Source organism: Bufo bufo, chromosome 10, assembly GCF_905171765.1.
Source record: "Bufo bufo chromosome 10, aBufBuf1.1, whole genome shotgun sequence".
Taxonomy (NCBI): Eukaryota; Metazoa; Chordata; class Amphibia; order Anura; family Bufonidae; genus Bufo; species Bufo bufo.
Genome location: NC_053398.1, coordinates 10,967,898 through 10,988,714, shown reverse-complemented (window position 1 = coordinate 10,988,714; position 20,817 = coordinate 10,967,898). Strand labels below are relative to the sequence as shown.

The following is a 20,817-nucleotide window of genomic DNA, read 5'->3' as shown; positions in this document are numbered from 1 at the left end:
CTGTGAAGGGGGAACAATGGGGATTATTACTGTGAAGGGGCACAATGGGGATTATTACTGTGAAGGGGCACAATGGGGATTATTACTGTGAAGGGGGTACAATAGGGATTATTACTATGAAGGGGGTACAATGGGGATTATTACTGTGAAGGGGGCACAGTGGGGATTATTACTGTGAAGGGGGCACAGTGGGGATTATTACTGTGAAGGTGGTACAATGGGGATTATTACTGTGAAGGGGGCACAATGGAGATTATTATTATTATGAAGGGGGTACAATGGGGATTATTACTGTGAAGGGGTCACAATGGGGATTATTACTGTGAGGGGGGCACAGTGGGGATTATTACTGTGAAGGGAGTACAATGGGGATTATTACTATGAAGTAGACACAGTGGGGATTATTACTGTGAAGGGGGCACAGTGGGGATTATTACTGTGAAGGGGGCACAATGGGAATTATTACTATGAAGGGGGCACAATGGGGATTATTACTGTGAAGGGGGTACAATGGGGATCATTACTGTGAAGGGGGTACAATGGGGATTATTACTGTGAAGGGGGTACAATGGGGATTATTACTGTGAAGGGGGTACAATAGGGATTATTACTATGAAGGGGGCACAGTGGGGATTATTACTGTGAAGGGGGCACAGTGGGGATTATTACTGTGAAGGGGGCACAATGGGGATTATTACTGTGAAGGTGGTACAATGGGGATTATTACTGTGAAGGGGGCACAATGGAGATTATTATTATTATGAAGGGGGTACAATGGGGATTATTACTATGAAGGGGGCACAATGGGGATTATTACTGTGAGGGGGGCACAGTGGGGATTATTACTGTGAAGGGGGCACAATGGGAATTATTACTATGAAGGGGGCACAATGGGGATTATTACTATGAAGGGGGCACAATCGGGATTATTACTATGAAGGGGGTACAATGGGGATTATTACTGTGAAGGGGGCACAATGGGGATTATAAAAATATATAGAAAGACTGAGCACTCACCAGCTGGACCAATTGAAGACCAAGAACAAGTACATATGTTATATAACAATATAATTTATTTATAGAATATTTATAAATGGCCCTAAATCTATAATGCAATAAAATCTATAGTACAATGGCAGAATAATACCTAAAAAACAATTGGATTGTAATAAATACACCTATATTAATGCAGTGGTATGACATAGACAATGCTAAAAGAGCTAAAAAGGGCAAATGTTAACAGTATATAAAACCAGATATATAGGTGGTTAGAATATTCAGTGAATATTCGATAAATATTCGGTAAACCACTGATCGATCCAGTGAAGAAATACGCCAGGTATAGTGTCCGATAATTAAAGCGGATAAATGTCCCTGTGTTTGAAGAAATCAGTTCGCTTATGCAGGATATGACCAAATGAGCATACAGTCAATGGAAAAAATGCACCTGTTATTTGCCGTCTGATGTGAGTGTAACCGTGGCGTCCCACGAGGCTCACTATATCAGATTAGGCAGTACCTGGGTCTGGTCGCTTGCTTAAGGTGATTCGGATGATGATGTAGCTCTCAGCATGAGAGATCTCCTGGTAGTATTCACCGAAGCTGCAAGCCTGGACCTGGTTAGTGATTAACAAGGCATTTTCCTCCGCATTAGCAAGAAGTCGCTGTTCCGGCAAAGTTAAAGTCCAATTGTCGGGATGTTGGGGTCTCGTAAATGTTCATCAGCTGATGTCCGAGGTGTGCAGAAACCAAACGCGTTTCGGGGTCCTTTCCTGGCCCCTTCCTCAGTGGTGGTCTGTAAGAGGGGTTTGATCCTCCTTTTATACCCAACATCCCTTAAGGTAAGATGGAACAAAAGTGTGGTTTTGGATCTGGTCATACAGAAACTCTGGCATGGAGCAATCTGAATAATTGTTCTTTTTATAAAGAAGAGTATTTTCAAATGTTATACTGACAATCAATTTTAGCGATCCTATTGTCTGGCGTTTCTCAAACTTATTATGCAATAATTTTCATATGCGTTATCGATGCGGTTTTATAAGTTATAAAATGCATTTTATAGAAGTAATGACATACATATTTTAACCTATTGTATATTGAACATTTTATATTTCTTATAATAAAAATCTATAATTGTTTTTATATATTTTTATTTTTATTTTTTAGTAATTATATACTGCATTTTAAGATGTAAAACCAATGAAAACTAATAATAATTTGCACCTATATATATATAAAGGACAACAAAACGCATATGCACTGAAAAGAACCGCATCTGCGTTTTATAACTTATAAAACCGCATCGATAACGCATATGAAAATTATTGCATAATAAGTTTGAGAAACGCCAGACAATAGGATCGCTAAAAATTGATGTCAGTATAACATTTGAAAATACTCTTCTTTATAAAAAGAACAATTATTCAGAGTGCTCCATGCCAGAGTTTCTGTATGACCAGACCAAAACCACACTTTGTTCCATCTTAACCTTAAGGATGTTGGGTATAAAAGGAGGATCAAACCCCTCGTACAGACCACCACTGAGGAAGGGGCCAGGAAAGGACCCCGAAACGCGTTTGGTTTCTGCACACCTCGGACATCAGCTGATGAACATTACGAGACCCCAACATCCCGACAATTGGACTTTAACTTTGCCGGAACAGCGACTTCTTGCTAATGCGGAGGAAAAGCCTTGTTAATCACTAACCAGGTCCAGGCTTGCAGCTTCGGTGAATACTACCAGGAGATCTCTCATGCTGAGAGCTACATCATCATCCGAATCACCTTAAGCAAGCGACCAGACCCAGGTACTGCCTAATCTGATATAGTGAGCCTCGTGGGACGCCACGGTTTACACTCACATCAGACGGCAAATAACAGGTGCATTTTTCCATTGACTGTATGCTCATTTAGTCATATCCTGCATAAGCGAACTGATTTCTTCAAACCCAGGGACATTTATCCGCTTTAATTATCGGACACTATACCTGGCGTATTTCTTCACTGGATCGATCAGTGGTTTACCGAATATTTATCAAATATTCACCGAATATTCTAACCACCTATATATCTGGTTTTATATACTGTTAACATTTGCCCTTTTTAGCTCTTTTAGCATTGTCTATGTCATACCACTGCATTAATATAGGTGTATTTATTACATCCAATTGTTTTTTAGGTATTATTCTGCCATGGTACTATAGATTTTATTGCATTATAGATTTAGGGCCATTTATAAATATTCTATAAATAAATTATATTGTTATATAACATATGTACTTGTTCTTGGTCCTTCAATTGGTCCAGCTGGTGAGTGCTCAGTCCTTTCTATATATTTTTATACTATACTCTATGACTGGGTGAGTCCATTTCAGACTTAGCAGCACCCATTTCCATAACCACATACAGAGTGAGCCACCATACCTTGATTATACAATGGGGATTATTACTGTGAAGGGGAACAGTGGGGATTATTACTGTGAAGGGGAACAGTGGGGATTATTACTGTGATGGGGGCACAATGGGAATTATTACTATGAAGGGAGTACAATGGGAATTATTACTATGAAGGGGTAACAATGGGGATTATACTGTGAAGGGGGCCACAATGGGGATTATTACTGTGAAGGGGCACAGTGGGGATTATACTGTGAGGGGGGCACAGTGGGGATTATTACTGTGAAGGGAGTACAATGGGGATTATTACTATGAAGTAGACACAATGGGATTATTACTGTGAAGGGGCACAATGGGGATTATTACTGTGAAGGGGCACAATGGGGATTATTACTGTGAAGGGGACACAGTGGGGATTATTACTGTGAAGGGAGTACAATGGGGATTATTACAGTGAGAGGGGGCACAGTGGGGATTATTACTGTGAGGGGGGCACAATGGGAATTATTACTATGAAGGGAGTACAATATGGATTATTACTGTGAAGGGGGGAACAGAGGTGATTATACTGTGAAGGGGGCACAATGGGGATTATTACTATGAAGTAGACACAATGGGGATCATTACTGTGAAGGGGGCACAATGGGGATAATTAAGGGAGCACAGTGGGCATTATTACTGTGAAGGGGCAAAATGGGGATTATTACTGTGATAGGGAGTACCAATGGGAATTATTACTATGAAAGGGGGCACAATAGGGATTATTACTGTGAAGGGGAAACAGTGGGGATTATTACTGGAGAAGGGGGCACAATGGGATTATTACAATGAAGTAGACACAATGGGGAATTATTACTGTGAAGGGGCACAATGGGGATTATACCTGTGAAGGGGCACAATGGGGATTATTACTATGAAGGGGAGTACAATGGGAATTATTACTAGAAGGGGGCACAATAGGGATTCTTACTGTGAAGGGGGAACAGTGGTGATTATTACTGTGAAGGGGCACAATGGGGATTAATTACTATGAAGTAGACACAAAGGGGATTATTACTGTGAAAGGGCACAATGGGGATTATTACTGTGAAGGGGGCACAATGGGGATTTATTACTGTGAAGGGGGCACAGTGGGGATTATTACTGTGAAGGGGGCACAATGGGATTATACTGTGAAGGGAAACAGGTGGGGATTATTACTCTGAAGGGGGCACAATGGGGATTATTACTATGAAGTAGACACAATGGGGATTATTACTGTGAAGGGGGGCACAATGGGGATTATTACTGTGAAGGGGGCCAGTGGGGATTATTACTGTGATGGGGGCACAATGGGGATTATTACTGTGAAAGGGGCACAGAGAGGGAATAACTACTGTGAGAGGGCACAATGTGGGCATAACTATTGTAAGGGGGGCACACATCTGTACAAAAATACTGTGAAGGTTGTACAATGAGGGCAATACTACTGTGAGTGGGGTACAATTATTTTAGTATTAGGGGGGTGCCAGAAAAAGGACCCGCCCCGGGTGCCAAACACCCTAGGCACGCCACTGGGAGGCACCAAATGTCCTCAGGCTAGTCATGTAGTGGTGGGACCCTAGCACCAAGTTCAGAAGATGAATAAAAATGTGTGAAGACAAGTTTTGAATAAAACGATATGCATTTTGGTTACATTGTATAATTTTCAATATTACAAAAACTCAAGTAGAAAAGAAGTGCATGGCGATGTGGAAGGAGATATGCAATATTAGGTTGTGTCCACTAGATGGAGACACTGCACCATTGTTTGCTTAGGCTAGGTCTGTCTGCTTGTAGAGCACAGATCCTGAAATTCTGTTATCAGTTTCTCACAGTTTTCAAGATCTCTGCTTGCTGTCATGCAGTAATCTGCATTGTTTACATTCCAGTGGGTAAAAATCCATGAACAATCCATACATTCACAGCTACTTATAGTTAGACCGCAAAATGGACAAGAATTGCAACACGGACTCCGTTCAATATTTTTTCAACCCCAATTGAAATGAATAGAAACGAAAACGGAAGAAAAATACGTTGTGCATAAGCCCTTACATGCAGATTCTTTCCTCCTTCCATCCATGCTGCGGATTTCAAATACTGATGGAACTTATACGCCTATGTGAATACTCTATTCATTAACATTAGCAGTGGATTCCGGTACATAAAAATCCAGCCATATACGGATTGCAAATGCACTTGTATGAACGCGGCCTTACTGTGCAGATATCACAGGGGAGTGACAAAGCAATCGTGGGCCCCGTGGCAAAAAATGGAAGGGGGCCCCTAGTCTACTGTAACCACCTTTTGTGGCAAGTTCAGAAAATGAAGAGCTTGTGATTATTTTTGTCCTCCCTATTGCGCACAGAAAATATATGAACACACTAAATAATACAGAAAATAAATCGGAAACTTTTATTCACTTTTATTGCAACAAAAAACAAACAAACACGTATTTACTGAAACATTACTTAAAAGGGGTCGTCCAAGTGTTTCACACAAGCGTTTTTGTTTTCCCCGGCATAAGTTCCGTCCTAGGGGCTCAATACCGGAAAATAACTGATCAGTTTTATCCTAATGCATTCTGAATGGAGAGCGATCCGTTCAGGATGCTTCAGTTCAGTCCCTCTTTACGTTTTTTTGGATGGAGAAAATACCGCTCCATGCTGCAGTTTTCTCTCCGGTGGCCAAAAAATACTGATCACTTGCCGGAATGCCGGATTCCGGCATTAATTTACATTGAAGTGTATTAGTGCCGGATCCGCCATTAAGTGTACCGGCAAAACGGATCCGGCTTTCCCGGTCTGCGCATGCCAAAAAAAAAAAATATACTACCGATTCCATTTTTTCCGGATGACACCGGAGAGACAGATCCGGTATTTTAAATGCATTTGTCAGACGATCCGTCTGACAAATGCCATCAGTTGGGCGTCCGGATTGCTGGATCCTGACGGAATCCTCTGGCCGCAAGTGTGAAAGTACCCGTACTGAGATGACCTATCTTCAGGATCGGTGGGGGTCTGACCTCCCAGTACTCTCCCGGTGATCAGCTGTTTTGGGGAGACCATGGCATTCCGTGAGAACGCTGCGGCCTCTTTTCCTTGGCCAGTGACTTCACAATCGTGGGTCACATTGCCTAGGCAGAGTTCTGCCCATTCAAGTGGATGGCGTGGAGGGTCCAATACCAAGCACCGCCACTACCCAATGGACGGCACTGCGCTTAGGTAAGTTGTGCGGGGGGCCGCAGCGCTTCACCAGGACAGCCCAGCCTGATGAGTGGGGGTGCCCGGTGTCGGACCCCAGCAAAATTTGATATCGATGACCGATCCTAAGGATAGGTCTGCAATATCAGACAACCAGGAAAACCCCTTTAAGAACACCTGTCACCTGACTTGTAACTATATGCTATATAGATAATTCTTCTCTGTTTGATAGGAGCCCAGATGATTGTAACTGACCTACCACGGCCCAGGAACGCGCCGGTGCCTTAGGGAAGCTCGGCCTCTGCTTTGGATTAGGAATCATTGTTGGATCTTCAGTCGGAGGCTACCTGGCTACCAGATTTGGGTGAGGACTAGTTAATGTGATCAGTAAATGTGTCTGATATCAAGTACAGACCTCAGTGAACGGGAACCTGCTCAAAGCTGGCTTTGCTACAGTTGTATACAGTCTGGACTGCAGATACATTCTACCAGCGCTGAAACATTGTAGCAAAGTATCAGAACAGTAGAGAGATTTGCGCTGATTCGTTTACCTCCACAGAAGATTTTATGGACTTGATACAGTGGTAGCAAACCCTCAGCTGTGAGCAGGACTGGTTTTTCAGACTCTGGATAGACTTAAAGGGGTTGTTTAGGATTAGAAAAACATGGGCCGCTTTCTTCAAAAACAGCACCGCCCCTGCGTGGTATTGCAGCCTCCGCCCCATTGGATTCAATGGAGAGGGATGGTGCTGTTAAGGTAAGAAAGCAGCCATGTGTTTTCCAACCTTGACAACCCCTTTAAGAGTCATCCTTTCTGTTGACATGATGCAGAGATGGTGCAAAATCGAAACACAAACTGGGTTAGAAGTTACAGAACTTTTCTCTGCACATTGGTTAACTACCAGACCAGCCACCATGACACAGCTTTCCTTGAATCCAGGATGGTGGATCCCCTGAGTTATATTGTAGCCATCACTGGGGAATGTATCAGCCCTGAAAGGTCTGTGTGAGCTCAGTGACAACCTGAGGAGAAAGGTAGGTGTGCGTGATGTGGGAGCGGGGTCAGGGGGAGACGAGGGGGTGACCGTCCTATTGGATTTCACCCAGCTTTTCCAGAATGAGACAGGACTGTAGAAATGGCTAAATAGAATAGAATGGAATATTATACACACAATATAAAAGTAGCCCAAGTTCTAAACAAAAGGTAACATTTTCAGTGCAAGATGTACTGACCTCTAGTGTCACATAGGTAACTGCATCACATGACAGATTAGGTGGCCAGCTCATCTGTACGACCTGGGCTTTGTTAAAGAGGTAGCTCGCAGCTTCGGCTCTTAAAGGGGTTGTCCAGATCAAAACGGCATAGCCGCTTTCTTCCAGAAACAGCACCACAAACTGGTCCCATGGAATGTGTCTGGTTTTACTGTTCAGCTCCATTGAGGTGAATGAGGCTGAGCTGCCACATCCGCACATAACCTGTGGACAGTACATGGTGCTGATTCCAAGAGAGCCGTCATATTTTACTCATCCTGGACAACTCCTTTATTCCCTATCAAGGTGACAACAGGCATCAGTGTTACAGCTCCTTCTAGGAATGAGACATTCCTAAAAACCCACATCGGCCTAAGGGGTTTTATGCTGCCAATTCCTATACAATTTATAGGAGCTCGGTACATATGGAGAGCTATAGTACTGAACTGAATGGGAAAATCTGTATGCAATGAGCTCCCCCTAGTGGTAACTACAGGAGACTACTATTAATGTAATATCCTAGAGCAGGCATGCAGGGGGATCTCTAATACAGGCTGCCACAAACAGTACAGGTTCACAAGGCGATGCTATGTACAGTACGTATATATAGAGTCAGGCATGCTCAAACTGGGGACCTCCAGTTGTTGCAAAACTACAACTCCCAGCATGCCCGAACAGCCTACAGGTATCAGCCTACAGCTGTCACAGCCAGACAGCTGAGAAGCGCTCACAGGAGCTTCTCAGATCCTCCTCCTTGAATTTCTTTGTTTTGGTTTAGTTTCTCATCTCGTTAGTCTATCTCAGCTGTCATGCAGTTAGACTGATCGCTACCCTTTAAGTTCCTCCCCATAATGCAGTAGTGTGCGGCTGATACAACTTCCTGGAGTGTGTGCATGCTGTTCCCAGTTCCCAGTTCCCAGTTCCCAGTTCCCAGTTCCCAGTTCCCAGTTCCCAGTTCCCAGTTCCCAGTTGTCAGTCGTCTGCAAGATAAGTGCTGTTTATGTATTTATGATTTTGTCTTTTCTGGATCCAGGTGACCCTGACTCCCTCCGTGTCAGTGTAGGGAGCCGGTGTCGTGTCCCTTCACTATTGTAGGGTCTTCAGGTAATAGATAGCCGAGGAACGTGGATATGCGGGCCATCCACCTTTGGGGGTGTTCGCATAGGCTGAGCAGTGAGGGAGAGCGGCAGGTCTATTGCAGGGGTCTCCCTTTGTTCCTTAGTTGTGATCCAGAGAGACATTGTTATATGGTATTGTCTTGTTTCCTGTACACCAATCCGTGACATTATCAGCCGCCAAAACCGTCTCAAGCATGGATCCGGTTTCACTTTTGGCTGAACGCCTCCAGGGGTCTTTCTTTGGAGGTAGCTGATCTCCGTAAGACTTTTTCTCAGTTTCAAGTGACCGGTTCAGCTTGCGTTCATGGAGTTTGTGCTGAGCCTAAGATCTCGCTCCCGGATACGTTCTCCGGGGGTAGTGAGAATTTTGTGCGTTTTAGAGAGGCTTGCAAACTCCATTTTCGCCTTCTTCCCCATTCTTCTGGTGATGAAGAACGGAGGGTGGGGATCATTATATCGCTGCTCAGGGTAACGCTCAGTCCTGGGCCTTTCGCTGCCGGAGGGGGCACGGCCCCTTCGTTCAGTGGATGAATTCTTTTAGCCCTGGGTCAGATATATGATCCGGATCGTATTGCTCTGGCTGAGTCTAGACTACGTCTGTTATGCCAGGGTAAACAATCCGCAGAGATATACTGTTCAGAATTTCGGAGATGGGCAGCAGATACGGGTTGGAATGATGCTGCACTCCGAAGTCAATTTTGCTATGGTCTTTCAGAGGGATTGAAAGATGCTTTGCCTTTCATGAAAGACCTACCTCCTTGGATTCTGCTATGTCTCAGGCTGTTCGTATTGACAGGCGTCTTAGAGAGAGAGGAGAGATCTCTCCTTCCTGTCATACTCAGTCCCGGACAGTGCAGCGGTCTCATTCTGTGCACAGGGGTCTCAGTCGCTGTCAGCCCCTTCTGAGCAGGAGTCCATGCAGCTGGGGTTGATTGCCTCTGACAATAGAAGATTCAGCCCGCATGGGAGGGTTTGTTTTTGTTGTGGAGGTATAAATCATTTGGCAAATGTTTGTCCCTCTAGGAGATTCAGGCAGTTTTCTGGGAGTAATAAAGAGACAAAAAGGAAAAAATCTTTTAAAAAGTTCCGTCTGTTACTATTGGCAGGGTTGAGGCGGAAATTGAAGGTTTTCCGTTTGCTTGTAGTTCCCGTTTTGTCCTGCCTGCTAGGGTGGCGCTAGAGAGCAAGAGCATTTTTTGTGAGATTTTTGTGGATAGTGGAGCAGCTGTCAACCTCATTGATAATCAATTTGCAATAACTCATGGTTTCCAGGTATGCACTTTGGGAAAGGATATTGATTTGCTATTGATTCAGCTCCACTTTCTCAGAAATCATTAAAGGGCATAGTTCACAATATCCGTTTAATTGTGAGTGATGCTCATGTTGAGGATGTGTCATGTTTCGTCCTTAGCGGTTTGCCTACTCCTCTAGTGTTGGGGCTACCCTGGCTCACTAAACATAACCCCACCATTGATTGGCAAGCGAGGCAAATAAATGTTTGGAGTAACTTTTGCAGAGAGAATTGCCTCATAACATCTGTTTCTGAGGTTTCTACTAAGGCTACTTTCACACTAGCGTTCGGAGCGGATCCGTCTGATGTTTCATCAGACGGATCCGCTCCGATAATGCAGACGTTCGCATCCGTTCAGAACGGATCCGTCTGCATTAAAACTTAGAAAATTTTCTAAGTATGAAAGTACTCTGAGCGGATCCGTTCAGACTTTACATTGTAAGTCAATGGGGAACGGATCCGCTTGAAGATTGAGCCATTTGGTGTCATCTTCAAGCGGATCCGTCCCCATTGACTTACATTGTAAGTCTGGACGGATCCGCTCGCCTCCGCACGGCCAGGCGGACACCCGAACGCTGCAAGCAGCGTTCAGGTGTCCGCTCACTGAGCGGAGCGGAGGCTGAGCTTTGGCAGGCGGATGCATTCTCAGTGGATCCGCCTCCATTGAGAATGCATTGCGGCTGGGCGGCTGCGTTCAGGACGGCTCGTGAGCTCCTTCAAACGGAGCTCACGAGCGGACACCTGAACGCAGGTGTGAAAGTAGCCTAAGACTGTACCACCTTTCCTCTCTGAATTTTTGGATGTCTTCTCTGAGAGTGGAGTTCAGGGTTTGCCTCCGCACAGGGAGTATGATTGCCCTATTAATCTCATCCCAGGCGCCAAGCTGCCTAAATCTCGTTTATACAATCTCTCCCAACCTGAGAGGGTCGCTATGCGGGCTTATATCTCTGAGAGTCTGAGAAAAGGACACATACGACCCTCGAAGTCACCTGTTGCCGCTCGTTTTTTCTTTGTTAAGAAAAAAGATGGTTCTTTAAGACCTTGTCTGGATTTCAGGGAGCTGAACAATATCACTATTCGTGACCCTTATCCGCTTCCTCTGATCCCGGACCTGTTTAAACCAGGTTGTTGGGGCTAAAGTCTTTTCCAAATTAGACCTAAGAGGGGCATACAACCTGGTTAGTGTCAGAGAAGGAGACGAATGGAAGACGGCTTTCAATACCCCTGAGGGCCATTTTGAGAATTTGGTTATGCCTTTGGTTTGATGAATGCCCCAGCCGTTTTTCAGCATTTCGTCAACAGCATTTTTTATCATTTAATGGGAAAATTTGTATTAGTGTATTTGATGACATTTTGATTTTTTCTCCTGATTTCAAGACTCATAAGGAACACTTACGTCAGGTCTTACTCATCCTGCGGGAGAATAAATTATACGCGAAACTGGAAAAATGTGTGTTTGCGGTTCCAGAAATCCAATTTCTGGGGTTTCTTGTCTCCGCTTCTGGTTTTCGCATGGACCCCGAGAAGGTCCGCGCTGTGCTTGAGTGGGAGCTTCCTGAGAATCAGAAGGCGCTGATGCGTTTTTTGGGCTTTGCCAATTATTACAGGAAATTTTTTTTGAATTATTCCTCTGTTGTTAAACCACTCACTGATATGACCAGAAAGGGGGCGGATTTTTCTTCCTGGTCGGTAGAGGCGCGTAAGGCCTTTTCTAATATCAAGGAGAGTTTTGTTTCCGCTCCCATCCTGGTACAACCTGATATTTCGTTACCCTTCATAGTTGAGGTTGATGCTTCTGAGGTAGGGGTGGGTGCGGTCTTGTCTCAGGGTTCCTCTCCTGCCAAATGGCAACCGTGTGCCTTTTTCTCAAAGAAACTCTCCTCCGCAGAGAGAAATTATGATGTGGGAGATAGGGAATTGTTGGCCATCAAGTTGGCTTTTGAGGAATGGCGCCATTGGCTAGAGGGAGCCAGACACCCTATTACCGTGTTTACTGACCATAAAAATCTGGCCTACTTGGAGTCAGCCAAGCGTCTGAACCCGAGACAGGCCAGATGGTCTTTGTTCTTTTCAAGGTTTAATTTTGTTGTTACGTTCCGCCCTGGGGTTAAGAATGTGAAGGCAGATGCCCTGTCACGTTGTTTTCCGGGAGGTGGGAATTTTGAAGACCCGGGTCCCATTTTGGCTGAAGGTGTGGTGGTCTCTGCTCTTTTTCCTGAATTGGAGGCAGAGGTGCAGGCAGCCCAGTCAGAAGCTCCTGATCTTTGTCCTCCTGGGAGGTTGTTTGTGCCTCTCGCTTTGAGACACAAGATTTTAAAGAACACCACGACACGGTCCTTGCTGGGCACCCGGGGGCAAGAGCCACACTGGATCTCATCGCTCGGAGATTCTGGTGGCCTGCGCTTCGTAAGTCGGTTGAGGGTTTCGTGGCAGCCTGCGAGACTTGCGCTCGTGCCAAGGTCCCTCATTCACAGCCATCAGGTCCTCTCCTTCCTTTGCCCATTCCTTCCCGTCCTTGGACACATCTGTCCATGGACTTCATAACGGACTTGCCTCGTTCCTCGGGGAAGTCTGTGATTCTGGTGGTGGTGGACCGTTTTAGCAAAATGTGCATTTTATCCCTTTTCCTGGTTTGCCCAATGCTAAGACGCTGGCGCAGGCATTTATTGACCACATTGTCAAATTGCATGGGATTCCTTCAGACATAGTCTCTGATAGGGGCACGCAGTTTGTTTCCAGATTCTGGAAGCTTTCTGTTCTCGCTTGGGGGTTCGGTTGTCATTCTCTTCTGCTTTCCATCCGCAGTCGAATGGCCAGACAGAGCGTGTCAATCAGAATCTGGAGACATATCTGCGCTGTTTTGTGGCGGAGAATCAGGAGGATTGGTGTTCTTTTTTGTCCCTTGCTGAGTTTGCTTTAAATAACCGTCGTCAGGAGTCCTCTGATAAGTCACCATTTTTTGGTGCATATGGGTTTCATCCGCAGTTTGGGACTTTCTCGGGAGAGGGGTCTTCTGGTTTACCTGATGAGGACAGATTCTCCTCGTCTTTGTCATCTATTTGGCAAAAGATTCAGGATAATCTAAAGAGCATGAGTGAGAGATATAAGCGTGTGGCAGATAAGAGACGTGTGCCTGGTCCGGACCTGAATGTTGGTGATCTGGTGTGGTTGTCTACCAAGAATATCAAATTGAAGGTTCCCTCCTGGAAGTTGGGTCCTAGGTTTATTGGGCCTTACAAGATCCTGTCTGTCATCAATCCTGTTGCCTACCGTCTTGATCTTCCTCAGACTTGGAAGATCCATAATGTTTTTCATAAGTCCTTATTGAAACCTTATGTTCAACCTATTGTACCCTCGCCTTTGCCTCCTCCTCCGATTATGGTTGATGGAAATCTTGAATTTCAGGTCTCTAGGATTGTGGATTCTCGTCTTGTCCGCGGTTCCCTCCAGTACCTCGTTCATTGGGAGGGTTATGGTCCTGAGGAGAGGATGTGGGTCCCAGTGACGGACATTAAGGCCTCTCGTCTCATCAGGGCTTTCCATAGGTCCCATCCTGAGAAGGTGGGCCCTGAGTGTCCGGAGTCCACTCCTAGAGGGAGGGGTACTGTCACAGCCAGACAGCTGAGAAGCGCTCACAGGAGCTTCTCAGATCCTCCTCCTTGAATTTCTTTGTTTTGGTTTAGTTCTCATCTCGTTAGTCTATCTCAGCTGTCATGCAGTTGGACTGATTGCTACCCTTTAAGTTCCTCCCCATAATGCAGTAGTGTGCGGCTGATACAACTTCCTGGAGTGTGTGTGCATGCTGTTCCCAGTTCCCAGTTCCCAGTTCCCAGTTCCCAGTTGTCAGTTGTCAGTCGTCATTCGTCTGCAAGATAAGTGCTGTTTATGTATTTATGATTTTGTCTTTTCTGGATCCAGGTGACCCTGACTCCCTCCGTGTCAGTGTAGGGAGCCGGTGGTCGTGTCCCCTCACTATTGTAGGGTCTTCAGGTAATAGATAGCCGAGGAACGTGGATATGCGGCCATCCACCTTTGGGGTGTTCGCATAGGCTGAGCAGTGAGGGAGAGCGGCAGGTCTATTGCAGGGGTCTCCCTTTGTTCCTTAGTTGTGGATCCAGAGAGACATTGTTTATATGGTATTGTCTTGTTTCCTGTACACCATCCGTGACAACAGCAGGGCATTGTGGGAGTTGTAGTGTTACAATAGCTGGAGGGTCGCAGGTTGAGGATGCCTGTCCTAGAGGATTCATTCCCTGAACCTTGTGATCTACAGGAGCTGCCTACATCGTGGCTTATGTTATACAGTGCGTTGCTGTTTTATGTCAATTCATTTGGGATGATTGTTCTCATTTTGATGGAACGCCCTGTTTGGGTGATTTGGTGTCTATTAATTTCCTAGCAGACATATAACGCGTTTCAGAGCCTGTCAGAACGGCCATTCAGGATTCTGGAAAAGCTGGGTGGCAACCCCTGTAATAGCAGCCATATTGGTTATCACTCCGTTCTGCACGGTGCACGTTTCCCTTTAATAAATATACATTCGTGGAATGGTTTTTCTGATTCTATGAATCATTCTATAGTGAAAGGGTGCCTGTGCTTGCTGTCAGTGAATGGAAAACGTTTTTATTTTGCATACAGAGGTCAAAAACCTTTACAGACGTACCACTTCACACTGCTGAAGGTCTGGCACAGTTGTTTCCAGCCCAGACCATCCTCTGTGGGCTAAACAGGATGCAGTCTAGGCTGATCCTTTTGTCCTGCACTGATGCGATGGTAACAAAACCTCAGCTGTGAGGAGTTTCAGTTCTGTACAGGTTTTAATCCAATTTGATTGTTTTAGGGGAATCTCTAATACAGGCTGCCACAAACAGTGCAGATTCACAAGGCGATGCTATGTACAGTACGTATATAGAGCAGGGATCGGCAACGTTCGGCAATCCAGCTGTGGTGAAACTACGACTCCCAGCATGCACACTGCCACGGGGCAGGAGGAGACAGCAGGGTCCTGGATTTTAGGCCTCATGCACACGGCCGTTGTTCTGGTCCGCATCCGAGCTGCAGTTTTTGCGGCTCAGGGGCGGACCCTTTCACTTCAATGGGGCCGCAAAAGATGCGGACAGCACTCAGTGTGTTGTCCGCATCCGTTGCTCCGTTCCGTGGCCCCGCAAAAAAAATATAACCTGTCCTATTCTTGTTCACGCTTTGCGGACAAGAATAGGCAGTTATATTAAAGGCTGTCCGTGCCGTTCCGCAAATTGCGGAACGCGCACAGACGCCATCCGTGTTTTGCGGATCCGCGATTTGCGGACTGCAAAACACACCACGGTCGTGTGCATTTAGCCTTAAAGGGCTGTTCCATCTGGACATGTATGGCCTTTTTGTACAACATATGGCAAAAATCTCAAGTAGGTGTGAGTCCCACCTTTGGGACCTGCTACCTTCTCAAGATCAGGGCCTTGATACGCGCTCTTATTTTCGGAAGCCCAGTGAATGGAGCGCAATCTTCAGATAGGAGTGGGTGCCAGAAGTGGGACCCATACATGTCGGACATTTATGGCATATCCTGCGGGTGCTCCATTGATGTTCAGATAGGAATAACCCTTTTGTTCTCCACTTTCAAGATGTCTGCTTGCTGTCAGAGAATGGTAACATTCTTATTTGTATCCAGAGGCTGTACACTTGTCCAGATCTGATACTTTTCACAGCTCAGGGTTTGTTACAATTGTATCCATTCTAGAGAATCCTTTGTGAGCAGCCGGCAGCAGCACAGATCTGTCTGCTGTCCTCGTGGATTGCTACAATGTATCAGCTAAAATGAATCAGGCTAGCCTAGAAGATTGCTGAGACTGGACACAATTGTAACAAACCATCAGCTTTAGAAAGCCTTCATTTAGAATGTCAGAATGTGGACATATACAAGAATATTTCCACCCACTTACAGCAAGCAGAGATACTGTATATATGTTACTGAAACAGAAACTATTGTAGAACTTTCCATTATACGGTGAATAAGCTCCATTTTCATAAAACTGAAATACTCCACATTATACCCCATGAATACAGGGGGGCAAATATAGGGGTGAAGATTTTGTCTCCATACCCCAAGACTCCTTTTTCACATAGGAGGGCAGCAGTGCTGTGTGACAGATGATGGCTGGCGGAGGGGGTCGTGGGCAGATTTCACTTTCCCATGGAAAATGGTATCGTGTGAACAGGGCCTCGGTCTTCTGTGCAGAGCGGATGTGGTCAGACATGTCCTGGCAAGCTCTCTGCAAGCGTCACTGAGTGACCCCCGGACCCCCACTATGAATGAGCATCCACCGGGCCTGTGACCTTGTACAATAACCCACATTCAGCTCTGCTATCTTCTGGTCATTCAGTGTTATGGCGCCTTAAAGGGACACTAACCCCAATGTGTAAAGTTCTAATAGCATGCAGCAGAGCCTATAGTCTACTAATTATATAGTATCTATCTATCTATCTATTATCTATTATCTATCTATCTATCTATCTATCTATCTATCTATCTATCTATCTATTATCTATCTATTATCTATCTATTATCTATCTATCTATTATCTATCTATCTATTATCTATTATCTATCTATTATCTATTATCTATCTATCTATCTATCTCATATCTATCTATTATCTATCTATCTATCTATTATCTATTATCTATCTATTATCTATTATCTATCTATCTATCTATCTCATATCTATCTATTATCTATCTATCTATCTATTATCTATTATCTATCTATCTATCTAACTCATATCTATCTATCTCATATCTATCTATCTATCTATTATCTATCTATCTCTCTCTCTCTCTCTCTCTCTATCTCTCTCTATCTATCTATCTATCTATCTATCTATCTATCTATCTATTATCTATCTATCTATTATCTATCTCTCTCTATCTCTCTGTAGATGGCCGTCGGTCCCTGGCTTGTTGTCATTCTTTATTTAGCTGTAACAGTCCACTATTGTTGGTGGCGTCTTATTCACCCGTGCACATCAGAAGGCGTATTATTCTGCGGCCAACATGATCGCATTTTCTTCTGATTTCTGCATAGAATAGGGAGATTATTTCCTGATGTCATGCAAGAAAAATGTAACTCCACTGGTCGGCCCACGCCGCGTTACTGTAACTGGCGGACCTGGGTCTAGGACCGATAACCAGCCGGGGACATCTTGTTTGCTCAGTCTGTATAGATTACAGGGCTTTTCCCCTCAGCTATACTTCGTTGTGGGAAAGCTGGGTATCAGCAAATATGACCGTCATTTTGGCTCCTAAAAGACGTGTTACCCAGTTTTCCCAGGGTCCTAAATGTCAAATATGTCAAGTTGTGCAATAATATTTCCCTTCACAGGGATTTAAAGCAGTGGTTGTACCCAGGTCCAGGTGAGTCAGGGGTCCAAATGCCCTTCTGCCCACTAATTGGCATATGGTAGGTGGGGACCCTGGTACTGGTTTTGTACTGGGCCCAGGGGCTTCCAGCTTCGTTCTTCTTTAGTGAGGTCTCAGGCCCCAGCTTTAGGGCCCCACCCTACAAATGGCTGCTAATTAACACAATTAACCACAATAACATGAGCCTATGAAGCTCTGCAGTCATTATATGCTGGGATAATAAGGATGCTAGACAATCGCTGGGCAGAGTAACATCATTTGGTGACACCATCTGCCCAATTACCAGGGGTTACTTCCTGAAGATTATGGGGGGGGATGGCTGACAAGCAGCAGCCTCTGACCCCACGTCCCGCTTGTCTGACCCCATAACTTATTCATGAGGGGGACATTGTTCACTCTTTGATCTATATAACAATCAGGAGAGAGTTTTACCCTGCAACAGATTGTAGTGCAGTGGAGTGATTGGACAAGCCAAAACCTCGAGTTCAAGGCCCACATCCCACTCATACTGAGCCGAGATTGGGGCCTGGAATATCTGCATTTTTACAGCTCATTAATGCAAGAAAGCAGATTACATCATAGAAATTTCATAGGCAAGAATATAGTTGCTATTATACTATCCCAATATAAAAGAAAATAGTCACTATAATTCTGTCACAGTGTGCAAGAGTATAACTACTATAATACCTCTCCTATGTACAGGAATATCTCTACTATAATACCGCTCCTATGTACAAGAATATAACTACTATAATACTGCTCCTATGTACAAGAATATAACTACTATAATACTGCCTCCTATGTACAAGAATATAACTACTATAATACTGCCTCCTATGTACAAGAATATAAATACTATAATACTGCTCCTATGTACAAGAATATAACTGCTATAATACTGTTCCTATGTACAAGAATATAACTACTATAATACTGCCTCCTATGTACAAGAATATAACTACTATAATACTGCTCCTATGTACAAGAATATAACTACTATAATACTGCTCCTATGTACAAGAATATAACTACTATAATACTGCCTCCTATGTACAAGAATATAACTACTATAATACTGCCTCCTATGTACAAGGATATAACTACTATAATACTGCTCCTATGTACAAGAGTATAACTACTATAATACTGCCTCCTATGTACAAGAATATAACTACTATAATACTGCTCCTATGTACAAGAGTATAACTACTATAATACTGCCTCCTATGTACAAGAATATAACTACTATAATACTGCTCCTATGTATAAGAATATAACTACTATAATACTGCCTCCTATGTACAAGAATATAACTACTATAATACTGCTCCTATGTACAAGAGTATAACTACTATAATACTGCCTCCTATGTACAAGAATATAACTACTATAATACTGCTCCTATGTACAAGAATATAACTACTATAATACTGCTCCTATGTACAAGAATATAACTACTATAATACTGCCTCCTATAACTACTATAATACTGCCCCCTATATACAAGAATATAACTACTATAATACTGCTCCTATGTACAAGAATATAACTACTATAATACTGCTCCTATGTACAGGAATATAATTACTATAATACCGCTCCTATGTACAATATAACTACTATAATACTGCTCCTATGTACAAGAATATAACTACTATAATACTGCCCCCTATATACAAGAATATAACTACTATAATACTGCTCCTATGTACAAGAATATAACTACTATAATACTGCTCCTATGTACAAGAATATAACTACTATAATACTGCTCCTATGTACAAGAATATAACTACTATAATACTGCTCCTATGTACAAGATTATAACTACTATAATACTGCCTCCTATGTACAAGATTATAACTACTATAATACTACTCCTATGTACAAGAATATAACTGCTATAATACTGCTCCTATGTACAAGATTATAACTACTATAATACTGCCTCCTATGTACAAGAATATAACTACTATAGTACTTCTCCTATGTACAAGAATATAACTACTATAATACTGCTCCTATGTACAAGAATATAACTACTATAATACTGCTCCTATGTACAAGAATATAACTACTATAATACTGCCTCCTATGTACAAGAATATAACTACTATAATACTGCTCCTATGTACAAGAATATAACTACTATAATACTGCTCCTATGTACAAGAATATAACTACTATAATACTGCCTCCTATAACTACTATAATACTGCCCCCTATATACAAGAATATAACTACTATAATACTGCTCCTATGTACAAGAATATAACTACTATAATACTGCTCCTATGTACAGGAATATAATTACTATAATACCGCTCCTATGTACAATATAACTACTATAATACTGCTCCTATGTACAAGAATATAACTACTATAATACTGCTCCTATGTACAAGAATATAACTACTATAATACTGCTCCTATGTACAAGAATATAACTACTATAATACTGCTCCTATGTACAAGATTATAACTACTATAATACTGCCTCCTATGTACATGATTATAACTACTATAATACTGCTCCTATGTACAAGAATATAACTACTATAATACTGCTCCTATGTACAAGAATATAACTACTATAATACTGCTCCTACGTACAAGAATATAACTACTATAATACTGCTCCTATGTACAAGAATATAACTACTATAATACTGCTCCTATGTACAAGAATATAACTACTATAATACTGCTCCTATGTACAAGAATATAACTACTATAATACTGCTCCTACGTACAAGAATATAACTACTATAATACTGCTCCTATGTACAAGAATATAACTACTATAATACTGCTCCTATGTACAAGAATATAACTACTATAATACTGCCTCCTATGTACAAGAATATAACTACTATAATACTGCCTCCTATGTACAAGAATATAACTACTATAATACTGCTCCTATGTACAAGAATATAACTACTATAATACTGCTCCTATGTACAAGAATATAACTACTATAATACTGCTCCTATGTACAGGAATATAACTACTATAATACTGCTCCTATGTACAAGAATATAACTACTATAATACTGCTCCTATGTACAAGAATATAACTACTATAATACTGCTCCTATGTACAAGAATATAACTACTATAAT

At 43.1% G+C, this 20,817-nt stretch overlaps 1 protein-coding gene across 1 annotated transcript in view; it reads left to right on the top strand.

Annotated features, from left to right (window-relative positions):
* The window catches only part of SLC22A18 (solute carrier family 22 member 18), a 50,707-nt gene that overhangs the window by 11,261 nt on the left and 18,629 nt on the right, over positions 1-20,817 (top strand). Inside the window, 2 exon segments of the mRNA XM_040410659.1 lie at positions 6,850-6,870; positions 6,873-6,981. Coding sequence (XP_040266593.1) covers positions 6,850-6,870; positions 6,873-6,981 — 130 coding nt within the window.